This window comes from Crotalus tigris, unplaced genomic scaffold (assembly GCF_016545835.1).
Source record: "Crotalus tigris isolate CLP2741 ecotype Arizona unplaced genomic scaffold, ASM1654583v1 scf7180000017551.9496454, whole genome shotgun sequence".
Taxonomy (NCBI): domain Eukaryota; kingdom Metazoa; phylum Chordata; class Lepidosauria; order Squamata; family Viperidae; genus Crotalus; species Crotalus tigris.
In genome coordinates this window covers 7083230-7100626 of record NW_024096469.1, presented here as the reverse complement: position 1 = coordinate 7100626, position 17397 = coordinate 7083230, and the positions used below count along the sequence as shown (strand labels likewise).

General features: G+C 37.0%; 1 protein-coding gene across 6 annotated transcripts in view; it reads right to left on the bottom strand.

Annotated features, from left to right (window-relative positions):
• Window positions 1-17397, bottom strand: part of LOC120309110 (E3 ubiquitin-protein ligase RNF213-like) — a 132615-nt gene that overhangs the window by 60317 nt on the left and 54901 nt on the right. For all 6 annotated transcript variants that reach the window (XM_039345957.1, XM_039345965.1, XM_039345997.1 and 3 more), the window contains 12 exons: window positions 14821-15038; window positions 14324-14464; window positions 13750-13911; window positions 11919-13056; window positions 10599-10792; window positions 10310-10462; window positions 6294-9872; window positions 4517-4653; window positions 4105-4203; window positions 3705-3823; window positions 1168-1302; window positions 970-1043 (listed from right to left, as the gene is read on the bottom strand). In XM_039345957.1, the coding sequence (XP_039201891.1) occupies window positions 970-1043; window positions 1168-1302; window positions 3705-3823; window positions 4105-4203; window positions 4517-4653; window positions 6294-9872; window positions 10310-10462; window positions 10599-10792; window positions 11919-13056; window positions 13750-13911; window positions 14324-14464; window positions 14821-15038 (6149 nt within the window). The remainder of the gene's footprint in view (window positions 1-969; window positions 1044-1167; window positions 1303-3704; window positions 3824-4104; window positions 4204-4516; window positions 4654-6293; window positions 9873-10309; window positions 10463-10598; window positions 10793-11918; window positions 13057-13749; window positions 13912-14323; window positions 14465-14820; window positions 15039-17397) is intronic.

The following is a 17397-nucleotide window of genomic DNA, read 5'->3' as shown; positions in this document are numbered from 1 at the left end:
ATACAAGTAACCAGGATCATTATGTTTCCCTTCCATGGGGGAGGATTCCTAGAAATTTTTTTCCCACTAACAGTGCAAAAAATCTGAAATACCTCCAAATTTGAAATTTGCCAGAACAGTGCTTTTTATCAGCAGAAAGGTTCTAAGTGCAAAACAGCCTTTTCAAGTTGAAAAGGGGTATTCCAAGCTTGAAACAGGGCCATTTGATGTCCAGGACATTTCTCTGATGGTCAGACCAACATTTTATCACAACCACTGGGATCAGAACAATCGTTTCAAGCACTACTTTTACTTTTCCACTATACAACAGGAGGAAATTAGGTCAGCTAATTACGTCAAAGTTTTTTTCACCAACTTTTTCACCCCCCCCCCCAAAAAAAAACAGAGTTTGAGGGCCAGATAAGGCTCTGGTGCTCTAAGATGCCCACTTCTGGGTTCACTCAAATGCCTGGGAGCACAAAGGAGAAACAATCACCCAGGTACCGAAAAAGAAAAAGATCTTGCCTGGATAAACACCTGAGTAAAATAAAAACAATGCAGCACTAGGAACTAGGGAGGTAGGCAGCCAGGTATAGAAAGTTCAATTTCTAGAGAAAACAGATGCGAAAGAACACCTTTGCATAACTGAAAGGGCATACGTTATTGCCCATCTATATAATCTTCTGAAACAGTAGCTAATGGAGCTCTCATAAAGTTCACAAATAGTAATCCCTGTGGAGTGATCACAAATAAGAATTAGATCTGATGTTTATGCATGTTACTCTAATAGGGCAATGTGTGAATCATCCCAAGGCTAGAACAGATAGCTAATCATAAGTATCTAGATAGAAATATGTGAAAAAACATATGTTATTTCTATAATCAATTTCATTGAACAAAAAAAGCAGGTTGTTAGAAAGAACAACATCACTGGCCCCGAGATTGAAGGGAAGCAATCAAACTGAATGATTGAGGCACATTAAGACTTACAAGTATTTCTGGTTTGGATATTGGTGATGCTTCCACTTCCATCTCCTGCTCTATTTTTTCTTCTTCCTCTGTCCCTGCAGTTACAAAGATAAAGAAAGTCTCGTACAGGAAAGGTACCTGATTCTAAAAACGATGATGGGAATTACTAAAAACTGTTGGAATTAAGCACTACATAAACATATAGTTGGAACTTCTTACTTTCAGGATTCTCTGCAGACTCTCCCATATTTTCAGAAAACAGCTGGCTGATGGTGATGCTTCGGAAGGATGTTATATCCGAGACCATGTCCTTGCAGGTTCTTAGATCATCAATATGCACAGACTGCCACAGCCCTGAAAACAACAGGTGAGATGTCACAGCTATTACCTGTATTCCCATTATTCGTTTTTGAGGAAAGCCACTTAATCTTAACGCAGGGAAGGATAGGATAATACAATAATGTATCTTTTACCATGTAACAGCAAGGGCCTTAATTCAATTAATGTGTGGATATTGTGTATAAAACTGAAGTTAAATACGACCTTTCAGTTTGGCCAATCATATGTCTCAGGGAAGATGAGGGGGGCCTAAGGACAGGATTATGGGAAACCAACAAATACGTTAGCCTCCAAAGAAATTATGGAGAAGCCAGGGGAAAAAAATATTACAAAAATCTGAAGGGGTATATTATTTTTATTACAGGTAATCCTCGACTTACAACAGTTCATTTAGTGACCATTCAAAGTTACAACGGCAGTGAAAAAAATAAATTATGACCATTTTTCACAGCTATGACTGTTGCAGCATCCCCATGGTCATGTGATCTATATTCAGATGCTTGGCAACTGGCATGTATTTATGACAGTTGCAGTGTCACAGGGTCATGTGATCATGTTTTGCGACATTTTGACAAGCAAATTCAATGGGGATGCCAGATTTACTTAACAACCCTGTTATTAATTTAACAGCTGCAGTCATTCACTTAACAGATGTGGTAAGAAAAGTCGTAAAATGGGGACAACTCACTTAACAAATTTCTCACTTAGCGACATAAATTCTGGGCTCAATTGTGGTCATACATTGAGGACTACTTGTATACCTTTATATTTCTATTAAGAAAAAAATATGGAAAAATAGATTTTGCATTTATAGCAACATGAAGTAGAAGACCTCTCCAAAATTAAAAGATACATTTTATATGGAGAGCCAGTTTGGTCTAGTGGTTAAGACACCAGATTAGAAAGCAGGAAACCGTGAATTCTAGTCCCGCCTTTAGGCATGAAAGTCAGCTGGGTGACTTTGGGCCAGTTGCTCTCCCTCTCTCTCAGCTCAACTCACCTCAGGGTTGTTGTTGTGGGGAAAAGTTGGAGGAAAAGGGTGTTTTGGGTGTGCTCACTGCCTTGAGTTATTTGTAAAAATAATAAAGGGGAGATATAAATAAATATATATATTCCAATAATATTTTCCCATGTCAAAGTATTTAACTTCAACAAAATCCTGATATTTCTTAAACCAAATGAATGATTTTTGTCTTAAAATACAAGCTAAAGAACAAAAGGCAATGGACATAAGGATGAGACGGACTTAAGAATAGAAAGATACAGCAAGGTATGAGTGAAATTTTGGTGTAAATATAGACATATACATACACACACATGAACAAATTTTTTGTGGCTGACAAAGAGTTAGTGGGAGACTAGTATAGCTATTTCAAGCTCTTTAGCTCTCATGACTAGCTGATGAGAGCTAAAGAGCTTGAAATAGCTACACTAGTCTCCCACTAACTCTTTGTCAACCACAAAAATTTTCAATTTACAGTGTTCACAATATGTGACGTCTGCCTGGAAAACATGCTGCTAGATTGGAGCGAAATGCAAAACAGACTGATTTATCCTATACCTGGTAGACCGGGTGCTCCAGCCAACACACACACACACACACACACACACACACACACACACACACACACTCTATATATCCAGAACAGAAATATGACTAAATTTAAGCAAGAATTTTTCCCTATACCGCCTGAACTCCATACATTTATGGTTTTTTTTAGTGGACTGAGGTCCAATAACAATAGGGATTCACTTTTTCTTTTGTAATTCAGGAAACTCGGAATTGGAGGAGTAAAGTTAACTGCATTAAACTTAGTTAACAGCATATAGTTTTCATGTTTCCCAATTAAATATGGCAAGAAACCGAATTACTGATTTTCAGCAATTTTTGTCACCAAGGTTTTGTGCTCTTTTCAGACAGTGCATTGTGGACAACCAAAAAGGGGTTTGGCAACCTATAGGCTGAGGATCCCATCCTGATTTATGATATGGTATTACCCTGGCTTTATTTCAGAGCTATCTTGACAATGAACACAATCAGTGCTTTAGTAAGTAATAGAAGGAATCTCTATGTAATAAATAACATATATAAATGAAACGAGCTTCATACCTTGATGCATTTACAGAGCTGCTCAAAATATTTTTCTAACAATGTGGAAAATCAAACAGCTGTATTTATGAACGATACACAAGAAAATTTGCAAAGCTTTTCTTGCACAGAAATGACATAATAAAATTTTCATCTTATTTGTAGCCTTGTGTTAGAAGCACATCTCTTTCTATACTGCAGTAATTTGTAAGTCACATTGCTGGAACCATTTGTGAGAGGAAGCATGAAGCAACCCTGATACCATAGCAGCCCCTTTAATAGACCTCCAGCCTCCTTGTTCTGTATTCTTGCACATAAGCCAACCTACCTCCGTGAAATCCTATATAGGAACTTCCTCCTTCAATTCGTGACAGCTTAGTGATGAAAATTACAAACACCCTGGCTTGATTCTTCTGTATTTTGTTGACTTCGTTAACAGTTGAATACCTGCAAGAAAAGAGAAATGGGCATCATTCTTTTGTGAAGTTAAAGTAAAGTCTTTATATTCACCTGCCCAACAGCTCCTATTATTTCAACACAGATAAAAGTTTATTTTCCCACCTCATTCTGATGTATGATGAATAGGTGGAGATAGTTCTCCAAGAAATTAGAATATTGGCCTGGAGTATTTATTGGAGTATGTAAAAATCTATGAACGTACAGCAACTATTAATTGATCATATGCTCAGTATTGCTTATCTACTAGTTTTATCTAACAGGCAACTTACCTGGCTGAGGCAATGAGCTGGGCACTGAGCGATCCATTTTCAAAGTCAGTCTGAATAATGAGGATTTTACTCCCATCGGTCCTCACAGCAAAAAATTTCCTGAGAAAATACAGAAATGTTTAAATGAGCTTCACTTTGTTGCAGAAAGAATGGACCACTCAAATCCAGACCTTTATTTAAAACAAGGTCACCTCACCAAACACTCCAGCAGTTTGAACACTAACATAACTTCATTGCAATCCTCCAATTTATATTTTACAATTCAATTATAAAACTCCTTTTATCATATGAAATTTATTCTATTAATCATTTATTTTATTACAAGCACTTTTATGTCACTTACAAAAAAGAAGTATAAAGAAACATACAAATCTGCATTATTCTGCAACCATTGTGGATGATGAAAACTCACTGAATATCCTTTAAAAACGAGTACTCCGTGTCAAATTGTTGCAAGAACAAAACTTTCAGGCTGTCTGAATCATGCTGCAATTCTGCCTCCAAAATCTCTGTGTCTGCTGCAGTCAGGAGCCTGGAGAAGGTCGTGATCTGTAACAGTTAAGACAGCAGGTTTTTCTGTCAAATATTAACAAAGTTTTCACAGGATGGTCATGCAGTCTCTTGTTTTTTTATTATCCCAGTGGAAATATTTTCTTCCCTTCTTTTCTCCTACACATACAGGTGACTCTCGTTTAGAGACCACAATTGGGAACAGCAATTTGGTCGTTAAGTGAAGCAATTGCTCAGTGAAATCTTGACTTTGCTTATGAGCTTATTTCAGCTTTCATTGGTTTTACACACCTATGTAAATCATAAATGTGAATATTTTTCATCACCGTCATAATTGCAATTGATCATTAAATGAGGTGGCCATTTAACAATGGCTACCAGTATAGGCTTTGGGATGGCATACAATTGGGAAGGATCTGAGTGACACCATCAATTAGCTGGTTACAAAAAGATCAGGTAACTTCTAACCATTTTAGTTTAGAAATTTTATTTATTAACATTTTATTTATTTATTATCTAAATTTGTATAGCAAATTCCTTTGTTCTATTACTCAGAAATAGTCCTGAAGTAGTCCTTCGTTTGTTCCAAGGAAAGCTATACTCTATTTCAAACATTCCAAACACTGGTTTCTCAACATTTCTGCTACATATGGACATGCTAGGAAAACATTCTGAAGACAAAATCTCATTTCAATTTGCTCAGCTAGAGTCTTCTTGAATCTTGGGATTCTGGCAAGAAAGTCCATTTCTACAACCTAAATATTCCCTGCATGTATTTTTCATTTCAAAACATTTAGTATTCAGGATAAATCTAAACCATACAATAGCACAGCAGTCATCCAAATTTCTGGAAAATAACAATTCACTAATATAAAAAAATCATAGCAAACTTTGGGGACAACTGTAATGGAGCCTGCCCATCATGATCGTAAGTCGTGACGATCGTTAACAAATTGTATAATGCTTTCTGAGGCAGTCTTTAAGCGAATCCATGGTTAAGTGAATGCCATGGTCATTAAGCAAACCAATGGTTTGCTAGGGGCACATTTTTTGTGAAAAGTGTCGGATTTTGGCAAATCCATCATAAAACATGGCCAATGACCATGGAATGCTGCAACCACCCGTAAATGTGCTGTGTTGATAAATACCCGAAGTTCTGGCATGTATGGGGGGGGGGGGAAACAACCATCGGAAATTCAAATCCAGTCACAAGTAGCCCCAAGGTATCCTTCCCTCAGCTAAACACACAAGCTTGAAGCTTTCTATATTAATATTATTGGAGTAGTTCTGTGATTACATCAGAACAAGCCATTTTCTACAATCTATTAAGCAACAAAGATTGCTCTGTAAGTACAGATGATAGCATTAATTACCATCTCAATAGCCTGGACTTGGTAAAAACGATTACTTTTCCTCATGCTAATGTTATTTTTATCGAGATGGAACTAAATTTTGAAAACTGTTTGTATCTATAATCTCCAAAACAAAATATAAAGTAACTAGCCCTAACTCCTAAGGATAATAGAAATGTATTCTAATTTGGAGCATTTTAAAATTGTCTTTAAACAATTCTTGCCATATACCATGCCAGTTTTAAGAATTCATCATATTTATGAATATGAGAAAAAGGGGACGGGGGGAGGGAAGAAACAGGAAGAAACACTTTAATTGCAATTTACCTCAATGAACACCGTATGGCCTCTAGAGTCTGATCGAAGGCATCCATGCAAAAATTCGGCAAAGGAAGTGTGTTGCTGTTGCTGAAAGTATATCTTAGCCAAGTTTTCTCTTAAAAAGTCCAGTTTAGAGTCACCGAGACGGACTACAGAATCGGGGGTGGCACAGTTCAAGAGGACTAGCTGGGCCTGCTCTTGCACTTTCTGCCTTAGCTGTTGAGGGAGAAGAGACTCTTTCAGGTTTTCTGTCACCTGCAGGACAACTGAAGCGCAAGAGTCTGAATGGTAGCCAATGAAAACATCAGAAGGTGTGTATGTTTGTTGACCCATAAAATATTTCTCAGTTTTAACTGTTACAAAGTCATCCACCCATTTCTTCAGGTCTTCAACAATGTTCTTTTGCCACTTGTTCAGTACGGTATTAATATCCAGATATTGTTTTTCAAGCCGGTTAATCAGTGGAATGGGAAACTGTTTATACACCACCTCTTTCTCCTCGATGACAATCAGTCGAAATTTGGGATGCACTCTGCATTTCACTCGATGGGTCCCTAAACCTAAGTCAACATATTTTTGACCAGCAAGTTGGACATAATACTGATTGAGGGCGTCGTAGAGGCTCTCATAAAGGTTTTGTAGGTTGAGAAGAACAACCATCTTCCCAGTCTCCATGCAAATTTTTACTCGGTTTATGTTCCTGCAAATCTGAGTGTATTCTTGATCTTTGGGAAAGCTGGAACCAAAAATAATTTCTGGTTGAGCATCTCTGAAGAAACACTGTTGGAGAATCTGAAGCGCTGCATAATTTTCTGTTAATACTAACAGATATCGGCATTCACCATCCTGGTAATCATTATAAATGTTCTGCTCAACTAAATCAATTGTGCTGATATCCTTATAATTTTCATCTCCTCCTTCTGGAATCTTAGACATAAAAGTATCCAAGACTTCAACACCTTCTTTGCCACTGAAATTTCGGAGAACTACCTCTGCTATTTTACGGGGACCTGGAATACTTTTAGAATTATTTGTCAAAGCAAAAAGCATTTTTACAAGACTGTAATAGTCACGCAATCCAAAAAATTCCTTAATTTGTTTCTTACAAATTTCTTCATATGCGTTTGCAAAGATAGGAAAAAAACGCTCAACTCTTTGTAGCACAAAACGTTCTGAAGAGCAAATACCTTTTGCGCTTTCTATGAGTTCATTTTTATTCAGGTCTCCACGGGATACAAAGATGCCTCGATTCATCTTAGCTGGATCTAGAGCCCAGTTAGATATCCCAACGAAGCCAACCTTTTTGTGAGGAAGTGGATCATCATCAATGCACCCATCTTCTAAGAGAGGGTGAAGGGTCTTCAGAGGCATTTTGGGAGAGTCTTCTGCCAATCCAATTTCATCTAATACAACCACCGAGACATATTCACCAAGGTTTTTTCCTTCCTGGAAACGAGCACAATGTTTGAAAGTATTTATGATCCCTTCAGGGGTTGAATGTGGGCTGCATTGAAAAGACACCAAATGGATCTGTTTAAGTTCCTTATAAAGGTCAGAATATGCTGCTTGACCCTGCATGGCATCAGCCACGATGGTCTTGGCAAGAGATTTTGAGCTGCCCGGCTTCCCAATAAGAAACAAAGGGATTTTAAGTTCAATGCAGATTACCATCATGAACACATTTTCCTTCAATGCTAGGTTTTTTGCTATTCTTTCCCTCACAGGCACACCATTCAAAAAAAGATCCTGAACTAAGCTAATTTCTTCAAGAACTACTTTTTCATTATCATATGGCTCTGGAAATATTTCGCAGATTACTCTCCAGTATGCCTCTTTCTGTTCCAGGGAAGCATGGTAGCAAACAGCAACTGAAAGAATCAAAGACCAAATTATTCTGTCTCTCCGGATTACACTTTTAGAGGGATTACTTTCCAGATACTTCTCCAAATGTTCAATAAGACGTTCACTGTGGCCGTGAAACCATCTGAAGACTTCCACACAGCGTTCGACATCTCTGAGGCTGATAAAGCTGCATTCGTCTTTCTGCTTTCTCATGTAGGTCTGTGACTCAAAAAGCACCTCAATAATCATTTGGATCTCATTAGCAGACATTTTGATCGACTTGGCAAGCTTTTGCACAATCTGTTCTATGTATAGTTTTTCAGTGATATTATTCAATTGCCCAAAATCCCACACCAGAGGTATCATGCTTGGTGGGAGTGCATGGACACGGTAAACAAGCTGCCTAAGGGGAATGGAGCCAAGCTTTTCACTGGTGTCCTCTGCTTTGACACGATAACCCAGTCCAGCTGACTCCAAGCGCTGGATCATTTTTGGTGTGTGTTTGCGATAAGGATTGCATGCAGCTATGATCTGCAAACCTGAGCCGGACAGTAAAGGCTGTCCTTCTATTGTGTGGTCACATAACACTTCCTTGATGCAGCTGACAGCTTCTGTGGTGTTGGCTTCATCAAAAAATAAAATTGTGTCAAACTGATAATTCGACTTGTTGTAGTCTGCCATATATTCAGCTTCCCTCACTTTAGCATAGATCGCATCTGCTGTGGTACCTCCATGAACTTTGACAAGCTTCATATTATCAGCATTGACACCAATTTTACGAAGTTCACACAGGTATTTTATAAGCCTGGTTTTTCCACAGCCAGTTTCTCCCATCAGGACAACAGGAATTCCACACCTAAATCTCATTTCAATGGCAAGCATTTTTAGTATATTGTCTGTTGTAAGTTCATAGGTTTCATCAGGATCGGTTGGCCACTCGATCCCCAAGACCATGCAAAGTTTCTCAATTTTCTGAGCTCTGGTCAATGCATCAAAATTAATATTGAATGGAACTTTTTGAAGAACTAATCCTGTGTACAGCTGAGGGGTCATGACATTTCTCTTGATAATATTGCCATTCAAAGGATTGATGGCATCAATGCTGCCATTGATATTGTGCTGGAGATGAAAGCCAATGAAAGTCATAGATGTATGGTCCGCATTGAAGAATATGTATGGATGGGGTTCAGATTCCCACTTTTTCCGAAGCAAAAATGGAGCAAGAGCTTCCTCAGTAACCTCTCCGAAATCTTGCATTCCAGGGCTTTCATCAGAAATGTTAAGTGAAGGAGTTGCAAAATCCTTTGCCATTAAAATCATAAATTTGACCACAAAATTTTTAAAGCCCTGCAAAGTATCCTGGACAAATTCAGCATTACAGAAAACAGAGGTTTCACAATTTCTCAGCTGAAGGTTAAGAAACCAAGCAAAGTTTCTAAGTTCTGACCAAGAAGGATCAATCACTCCACAGTAGATCAAGAAAAGCTGTAGGCATTCTCCTGGAGTCCCTTCCACTAAGCCTTTTCTATACTGGAACACATCAAGATTTTCACCTCTGTTTTCTCTTATCAAATACTGGAATGGTCTCTGAAAAGCTTCACTACAGAACATTTTTTTATCTACTCCAGGATCACTGCTGTCATGAAATAAATTCTGAAAACTGTTGTCCAATACTTCTTTAGGAGATCTGCAAGTTACTTGGGGGAATACATCAAGGAAACTATAGTTCAACCCTGGAGATTTCTAAAAAAGACCAGAAAAGGAAGGCATTATAATACAATCAAAAGGTTTTTTGAATTTATTCTCCTATTTCACAAGCTCCATCAGTTTTCCACAGTATTTTAATTTTATACTATGGAAATGGTTTGTCAATACTGCAGAACTGTAGTTACTACAAACAGAATTACTTCTTTGTTACAAGAGAATATGGAAAAATCTCTTTTAAGGATCCATGGAAGAAAAAAATGTTCAGTCCCTTGCAGACAGTTTCACTTTAATCCTATGTAGGGAGATGTTTTTCCCTCTGTCCCTTGTAGTTTTTTTTCCCTTAAGACATTTTGTAGACAACTAAGGGGAAATCCCTATTTTCTTCATTGTCTTACAAAAACCAGTTTTAAAATCCTGCTCTAAAATGCTAAAAACACAGCAAATATATATTCTATGCCTCTGGATGTACTTACAGATCCTCTTTGTTTTTTGGGTGAGGGGGACGGTTGCAGAATTTCTGCAACATAGAGGTGGCACTGTTTCCGGAGCCAAATTTTCCCATCTGTATCTTCCAAATACCGTAAGATGAAGAGCTTGAACAAAAATTCTGAAATTCCAGTCTGAACCTGGAAGAATACAGAAACATAAGGACCATACAAATAAACAGGGATGTTCCTCCTCTAGATATAAGAATATCTTCTCATAAAAGGATGTATTGGATGAAAAGGAAAATTTCATCAGTCAAAACTGTGACATACTCACAGAAGAAGTAATATCAAAATGCAGAATCATAGGCCGTTTCTGGGACTTTTGGTCCAGGAGTAGAAACAGAGAGTTCAGGATTTTTCTTTCATTCACATGAGGATCAATCAGCCGAATAGTTCTTAAAAGAACTCTGTGTCCTTGCAGTTGCTCTTTCATTTTTTGATGCAGCCTCTTTATATAGAGAGACTTTCCTATAGTTTTTAACAAAAACGCATTTAAGATATTGACAGGAAAAATAAAAATAAAATAACTAATTCATTTGAGACTGAGAACTCACACAGTCTATACAAATGCCTAGCAACTAATATAGAGAATATAGGGAACATCAAAAAAAAACCCAATCTAGTTAAAAATAAAGATCAGAATAAATTAAAACTTTTTAAAATCCCATTTGCTTCTTTTCAAAAGTAACTTTTCAAAACATAACCTAGGGTTTCTGCTGAATTTAGCAGTATACTGCTGAAATACTGAATCTATCATTGTGGCCCCCTAAAAATGGATAGTGTTTCTATCATGCATACAGGCTTGCTGAAATATCAAACCATCAAACATACGTATTTCTATCTCACAAGAATGGCTCCTGTTTGATAAGATTGTTATTTAGTGCTTATAATGAAGGTATGGATAGGCAGGACTTGTGAATCTGTATTTTTCTTACACATAACAAAATATAACACACTATTTCTCTAACTAAAGAAACTAAATACAGTGACTGAGGACCACACATCATAGAGTTGCAAATATTGTGGTGGACAGAACTATAAGCGCAGTTGAACCTGGAGATTTTTTACTTCTTTTCTGAGCTTCTTAACAGGAGGAAGATGTTTCTTTTTCTTTTTCGGTTTGTTTCTATTGTGCATAAAAGCGCAAAGGCTTTAAAACAAAGAAAGTGCTTTCTCAATAGGCCAAAATCTGAAGCCCATAAACATTTACTTCCTCAGCTTCTACTGCTCAGTTCTTTGGATTTAGGCAGTTATAATAAATTCAGATAAATAAAGAGATAATATAAATAAATTCTAAGCTAAGTCACTTTTATGTATTCCTTTTTTCCTCTAGTTCTCCAGTGTAGTGGGCAAGAAGTTTAGAACTATTCACGTTACATGTTAATTAAAATGACAATTCCAATTAACTATACCACTACTTAACCATAAACTGCTACTATTATTAACATAATAGTACATGGTTTGAAACAGATTTCTTATAAACAAGCCCGATTAATAATATTAATTATTAACCACTACGCTAATATAGATCATTTTCTTGCTAAACTATGATTATATATCCAAGATCGGAGGTTGTTTGACTTGGTTTTCTCACCCATTCCAGCTCTTTCAGAAGATACAATCCCAACACACATGTTATTCTTGAATATGGAAGTTGATGGATTTCCAAGCTCAGTGGTTTTGTAATGCTTCCCGAGGTAACTTTGGATGTCTTTTAGGGGCCGAAGAGGGGTCATGTGAATGATGAAATTACTAAAAACAGAGGGGATATAACGGTCTTCTCTCTCACAGTTACAGAACATCACTAACTGATAGTCACTGGTATGTTTTAAATGTAGTTTTTGGTATAGTTCCTCTAACTTATAGCCAACATCGTAACTCAACTCATCTGCAAAGAGTAAGATATAAATCTTCTTTTCTTTCTTGTTTGGAGTAAGGCATCGCCTCATAAACAATTCCACTTGCTCGTAGCTGGTTTGTGGTGTACACAATAAGACTTCATCGTAAGAGGGTAGCGTCTCTTCTGGATTGTTCATATAGATGGAAATTGTAGAAACCAAAATTTCAGAGCGATGGCAAAGAATGAGGTTGGGCTGCCTAGAATGAAGACCTTGTGGTAACATTCGCTCAACATTCCTTCTCTCTAAATCTGCCAAAGTAGATAGGAATCTACCAAGAGTTTGAAAATCAAAGCAGTGTGGAAGAAATAAACCCATGTTCTCCATGTAGGACCCCCAGATTTCCTCCAGGTGTTCAGTCACCTCTCTTCTACTTGCCTGGTGTCCATATGTTACATCAAAACTCTTTGATATTTCAGATACCACTAGTTTGGAGACTGTTTCAGTATCTTGTCTACTGCAGTTGTGTTTTATGAAAGACAGCATCATTAAGGCAGACTCACTGGGTTCCCCCGAACCAAGCTCCTTGCATAAATATACAAGCTGTTCAGCCAGGTAATAATTCAGATAAAAATACTGGGATCGCTTCTCAGACATGAACTGATTCCACCTCTCCAGAAAACTCTCCATCTTCCTGCACATGGCTGGCAGAACCTTTGCCACATCTCCACTTCCACGAAGCCCACAGATGGAATTTAAATTAAAGTTCATATTAATGCAAAACCGACTCTCAGGTGAGCAATATATGTTAGCAATCCAGTTTCGGAAAAGCATATTTCCAGCAGAATAAAGGTTCATGAAGGACAATGCAAATCTCCGAATGTTGGAAAATACCTGAGTGAAGAATACATACAAAAACACAACAGTAGATTGAATCCAAATCATTATTAAACAATCTACACTATATTATATAAATGTCTAATGTAGCCTTAATCAACTTTTGATTATTTAGAATACAGATATGCAATACAGATATGCAATCCATAGGCATTTTCTGTGCAGCTCCCAAGTCCTGTCCATTCTATGTTCTAACAAATAAGCTCATAAATAAGCTATGAGAAACCATTAAGAGTATATTTGCTGCTATAAATGGGGGGAAGAAATGTGAGTAGACAGAAAAGAGTACAGAACTGTAGAAGCATGAGAGATCCAGGAAAGGGCCAAAAAATAAGACATAGGCCCATGTCTGACTATGAGAATGGGATCATTGTGATATTACAATACTGATCACTGTAGTAGCAATGCAACAATTTTACTATTACTAGAAATGATTACAAATTGTGTGTCTATGTGCTTTATTATCCAAAAGTCTGATATGAGACATATATAATATCACAAAGAGATGAAACAATCCCATTTTCCCCAAAGAAACCTCCTGACCATTACAATTACAGCTATTGTAATAGCTATTACAATTGAGCAATAAGCAATAATCTTTATATACAAAATATATCTATTTTAAATACTTTGGGTATATAAAATCATCAATTTCTCTTAATTAGCATCAGGCTGCTTCAGGAAGCTTACTTCAGAAAATTTCTCCACTTGTGCGTTTTGTTCTTCTTTTCCAGACATCAACATCAACTTGTTCATCAGTTCTTGAAGCTCTTCCAGAGAATACTGCCGAATCTTCTCTTGGTCCCCATGACTTTCTTGGATAGTCAGGTCCAGAATAGTGTCCAGGCAAACCTTACAACAAAACATAATATATACAAGCACATAATGAAGACTGCCCATTTTTAAAATGTATTAATTCAGTAAACATTAGACACTCATAAAGAAAGCAATTTATTAGCAAGCATGCTTAAATGTGATTATAATATAGTTGAAGTGCAATTTAAAATATTGATGGGGGTAAAAATTGCATGAATACCTTTTCATTATAAGAGGTTATTTAATGCAATAATATCTTTTTCATATATTACTGTATTTCGGTGTTTAATCCTTATTTTATTTTACACCACCTAGATAGAGCTGGTTTAGCAGTAGAGGCAAACAAATTAAATGCACAAAGAACATTTAAAAATAGTTTTGTGGAAATTAGCAGAAAATAAGAAAAAACAGACCTGTTTTGGGGAATCATTTTTAAGCAATGTCTCACCTTCTGTCCCTCTACTGGGGCCTTAATTCTGTAGATTCCTTTCTCATTGATTCTGGTTGCCAGGGATATAGAAGACAACTCCACAGAGCCATGACTCTCTTTGATAGTTTTTAACCAATCCAAATATCTTGCAGAATCACGCTATAGGGAGAAGATATGATAAGGAATATTCCCATTAGCTTGTATCTTTCCTAAATCAGGTAAAATAGAGAACATTGAAGCAGACATTCTAAAATTTCTACCCCACTGTTTTTTGGGCTTTCAAGCATATTTTACCTAAGTTTAATTTCACTAAAATCGCCAATTGACATAATATGCAAACTGGACTTCATAAAACATAACTCTTTGAATGCAGAGCACACCTAAGTGGTTTGTAGACTTCAGGTTCAAAGAATATTTTTATTAATTAATATGCTATCAGCATAAAGCATCTTTATCAAATGCACAGTCATTTAAAGGGGAGTAATGGAAAGATACAAGGCTGCTACAGTAATTACCAGTTTCTCAGGAAGGTTGTGATCACTTTCCAGAGCTTTCCATACATTCTCCAAACACTTCATGAATTCCACAAATCCTGCCTCTTGCTTTAAATCATACAGCAGGGAGGAGTAGCCAAACACAGCATCATGGAAACAAGCCACACGATCCACATCCATGTCATTCTCTCCTGCAGATATTGAAGCCAGCTCCACAAACACTTTCAGCTCATTTTTGTCTAATGGAAAGGAAGAAAGCACTTTGTGAAGTAAAAAGGAAATTTATATTCTATGAACGGCTTCCCTGGATGTATTGAAGTGCTTTCTAGGATGGCTTATAATTGTTTTTTTTTTGTTTTTTTAATACAGAAACAAACAATAATGATAATAATGCAATAATGATAAATAGAGATGTGAAAACCCAGCATTCTGAAGAACACTGGAAATGTTCCATTCCACACTGTGTACTTTGTTCCAGGTGTGATTCAACAATTTTTAGAAATTAGTCCTCTGAACTTTAAATGGTTTTGCTTCTAAATAGAGAATTAACTAATATAAAATTGTTGGGACATTGTAGAGGAAAAATAGAACATTCCAAAGTTCCCTAAAACATTAGTTTTTTTCCAGATAAAGCAAGGGAAATGATCCTGAGGTTTTATCATTATGATTAAACTAGATAATGTAGAAGTTTTGAATTCAAATAAGAAAGCAATAGAAAACAAGTGTAATTGTAATCTGGAGTTTAATTAATGTAGAACAGACATATTAAACTGGCGGCCCACAGGCCGGATGCATTATGCGCAGGCAATGTCCATCCTGGCTCTGCAAAGGCAAAAAAGTCGCACTACGTCACGATACGCGATCGAGTTTGACACCTGTGATGTAGGATTTTTTTTTTCTGTTTGTACTTTGCATCATCGTTTATACCTTAAATTTACACTTTAGCTTGATTTATGTAAATAAAGTATGTAAGAACATGTAGTAAATTTTAATTGGAGCAGTAAATAACTACTATATTGAAAAAATTTAAAAGGCAGCAATACACTTACATAGATAGCTGCTCTTCACTTTCCCAAGAAGCTTTAGGTTGATGAAAACTCACCTCACTCAGATTATGATTACTAGTTCTATTCTTTTAGGTTCAAGAAAATGGCTGATTAGCAGGCATAAGCTCCCAGGAATTACTAGGTCTCTTTCACTTTCAGGTTGATGAAATGGCAGATGACTGGCTGGTTATCCTCTAGCACACATGATTTTGTTTCATTTATCTTCATTCTCAGGTGCATCCCACGATCATCTAGCTATGTCCCCCATCATGTATTCCCCTTCATCTCTCTTTTCTCCATTCCTCCCCCCTCAAAACTTTGGTAAGTCTTGTTGCAATCTTTCTCAGCAACCATAAATCCAAATTAGGGGAAAGCCTTTAGTCCATTTCAGGATTATTAACCAACCTGAAGCCAATAAATCACAGTCCAGGTTCAACAGGCATTTTAGCCATCCTCACATCTTTACCTGACAGCCACCTCCTCCATTATTCAAATTATTTTCCCAGAATCCTCTCTGATGGTGCTTTAACTCACCATTATAGTAGAGTGGTCTGATATTGATACTAGCCCATCTGTAGCCTTTTCCTTCTCCTTTGGGAGTTTTTCTAAGGGAATCAAACTGACCCTTGTTCCTTCCTCCTTGTTTCTAAGGCAAAGTGCAAACTATTTTGTTTGATGTCTGCATGAATATGAGGATACATGAAGATCACCATGGCAGAGAACAAGCTCATCCCAGGTCATCTTCCTTAATTCTTTACAAACACGAAAAAAAGTCACAAGATCAACTGTCAATACTAACAAGCTATGTGAAATATACCGTATGAACATTTTGCTGTTTAATTGAGAAATAATTTTCGAATACAGAGAAGTTAGAAAGATCAGAAGTATTTTACCATTTTCTAACACACTTAAGGAGAGCAGATCATTGTTGAGTTGGCCTAAAGCTAGAGTGCCACTGCTACCAGCTGAAAGGAGGGTCAGGATGCAGTGTATTAGACTGTGGTTAGAATGCCATATTGCAAGCTAACTCACTGCTCACTCCAGGAATTTGATCCTAACCAGGTCAAGGTTGACTCAGCTTTCCATCTTTCCGATGTCAGTAGAATGAGGATCCAGACTGCACCCATATTGGGAGCAATATGCTGACTCTGTAAACCTCTCAAAAGAGAGCTGTAAAGCATTATGAAGCAGTATATAAGTCTAAATGCTATTACTGGACTGACCAGGGGTAGCCTATTCCTGTCATTCCTTTCTTCCAGTCTTAACAAATTCAGACTCTTCATAACACACCTCCAAAACAAAACCACCATGGGTAGTAATCCCTGGAAGTTTTTGCCTGCTGATCCCACAAAATAGCACTTGCAGCTATGGCTGAAATCCAAAAATAGAAAACAAAACAGTCCTCAAAGTCTTTATTTGTCAATGTTCAAAAGTAGTAGCAGGTTCTCCACTTGCACCCAAATTCTTCTATTACCAAGAGATCCTTAGAGTGATGTGCAGTAATCGTATCTGTATACTAGTTTCATGGAGAACAAAGAAAGATATTGTTGTT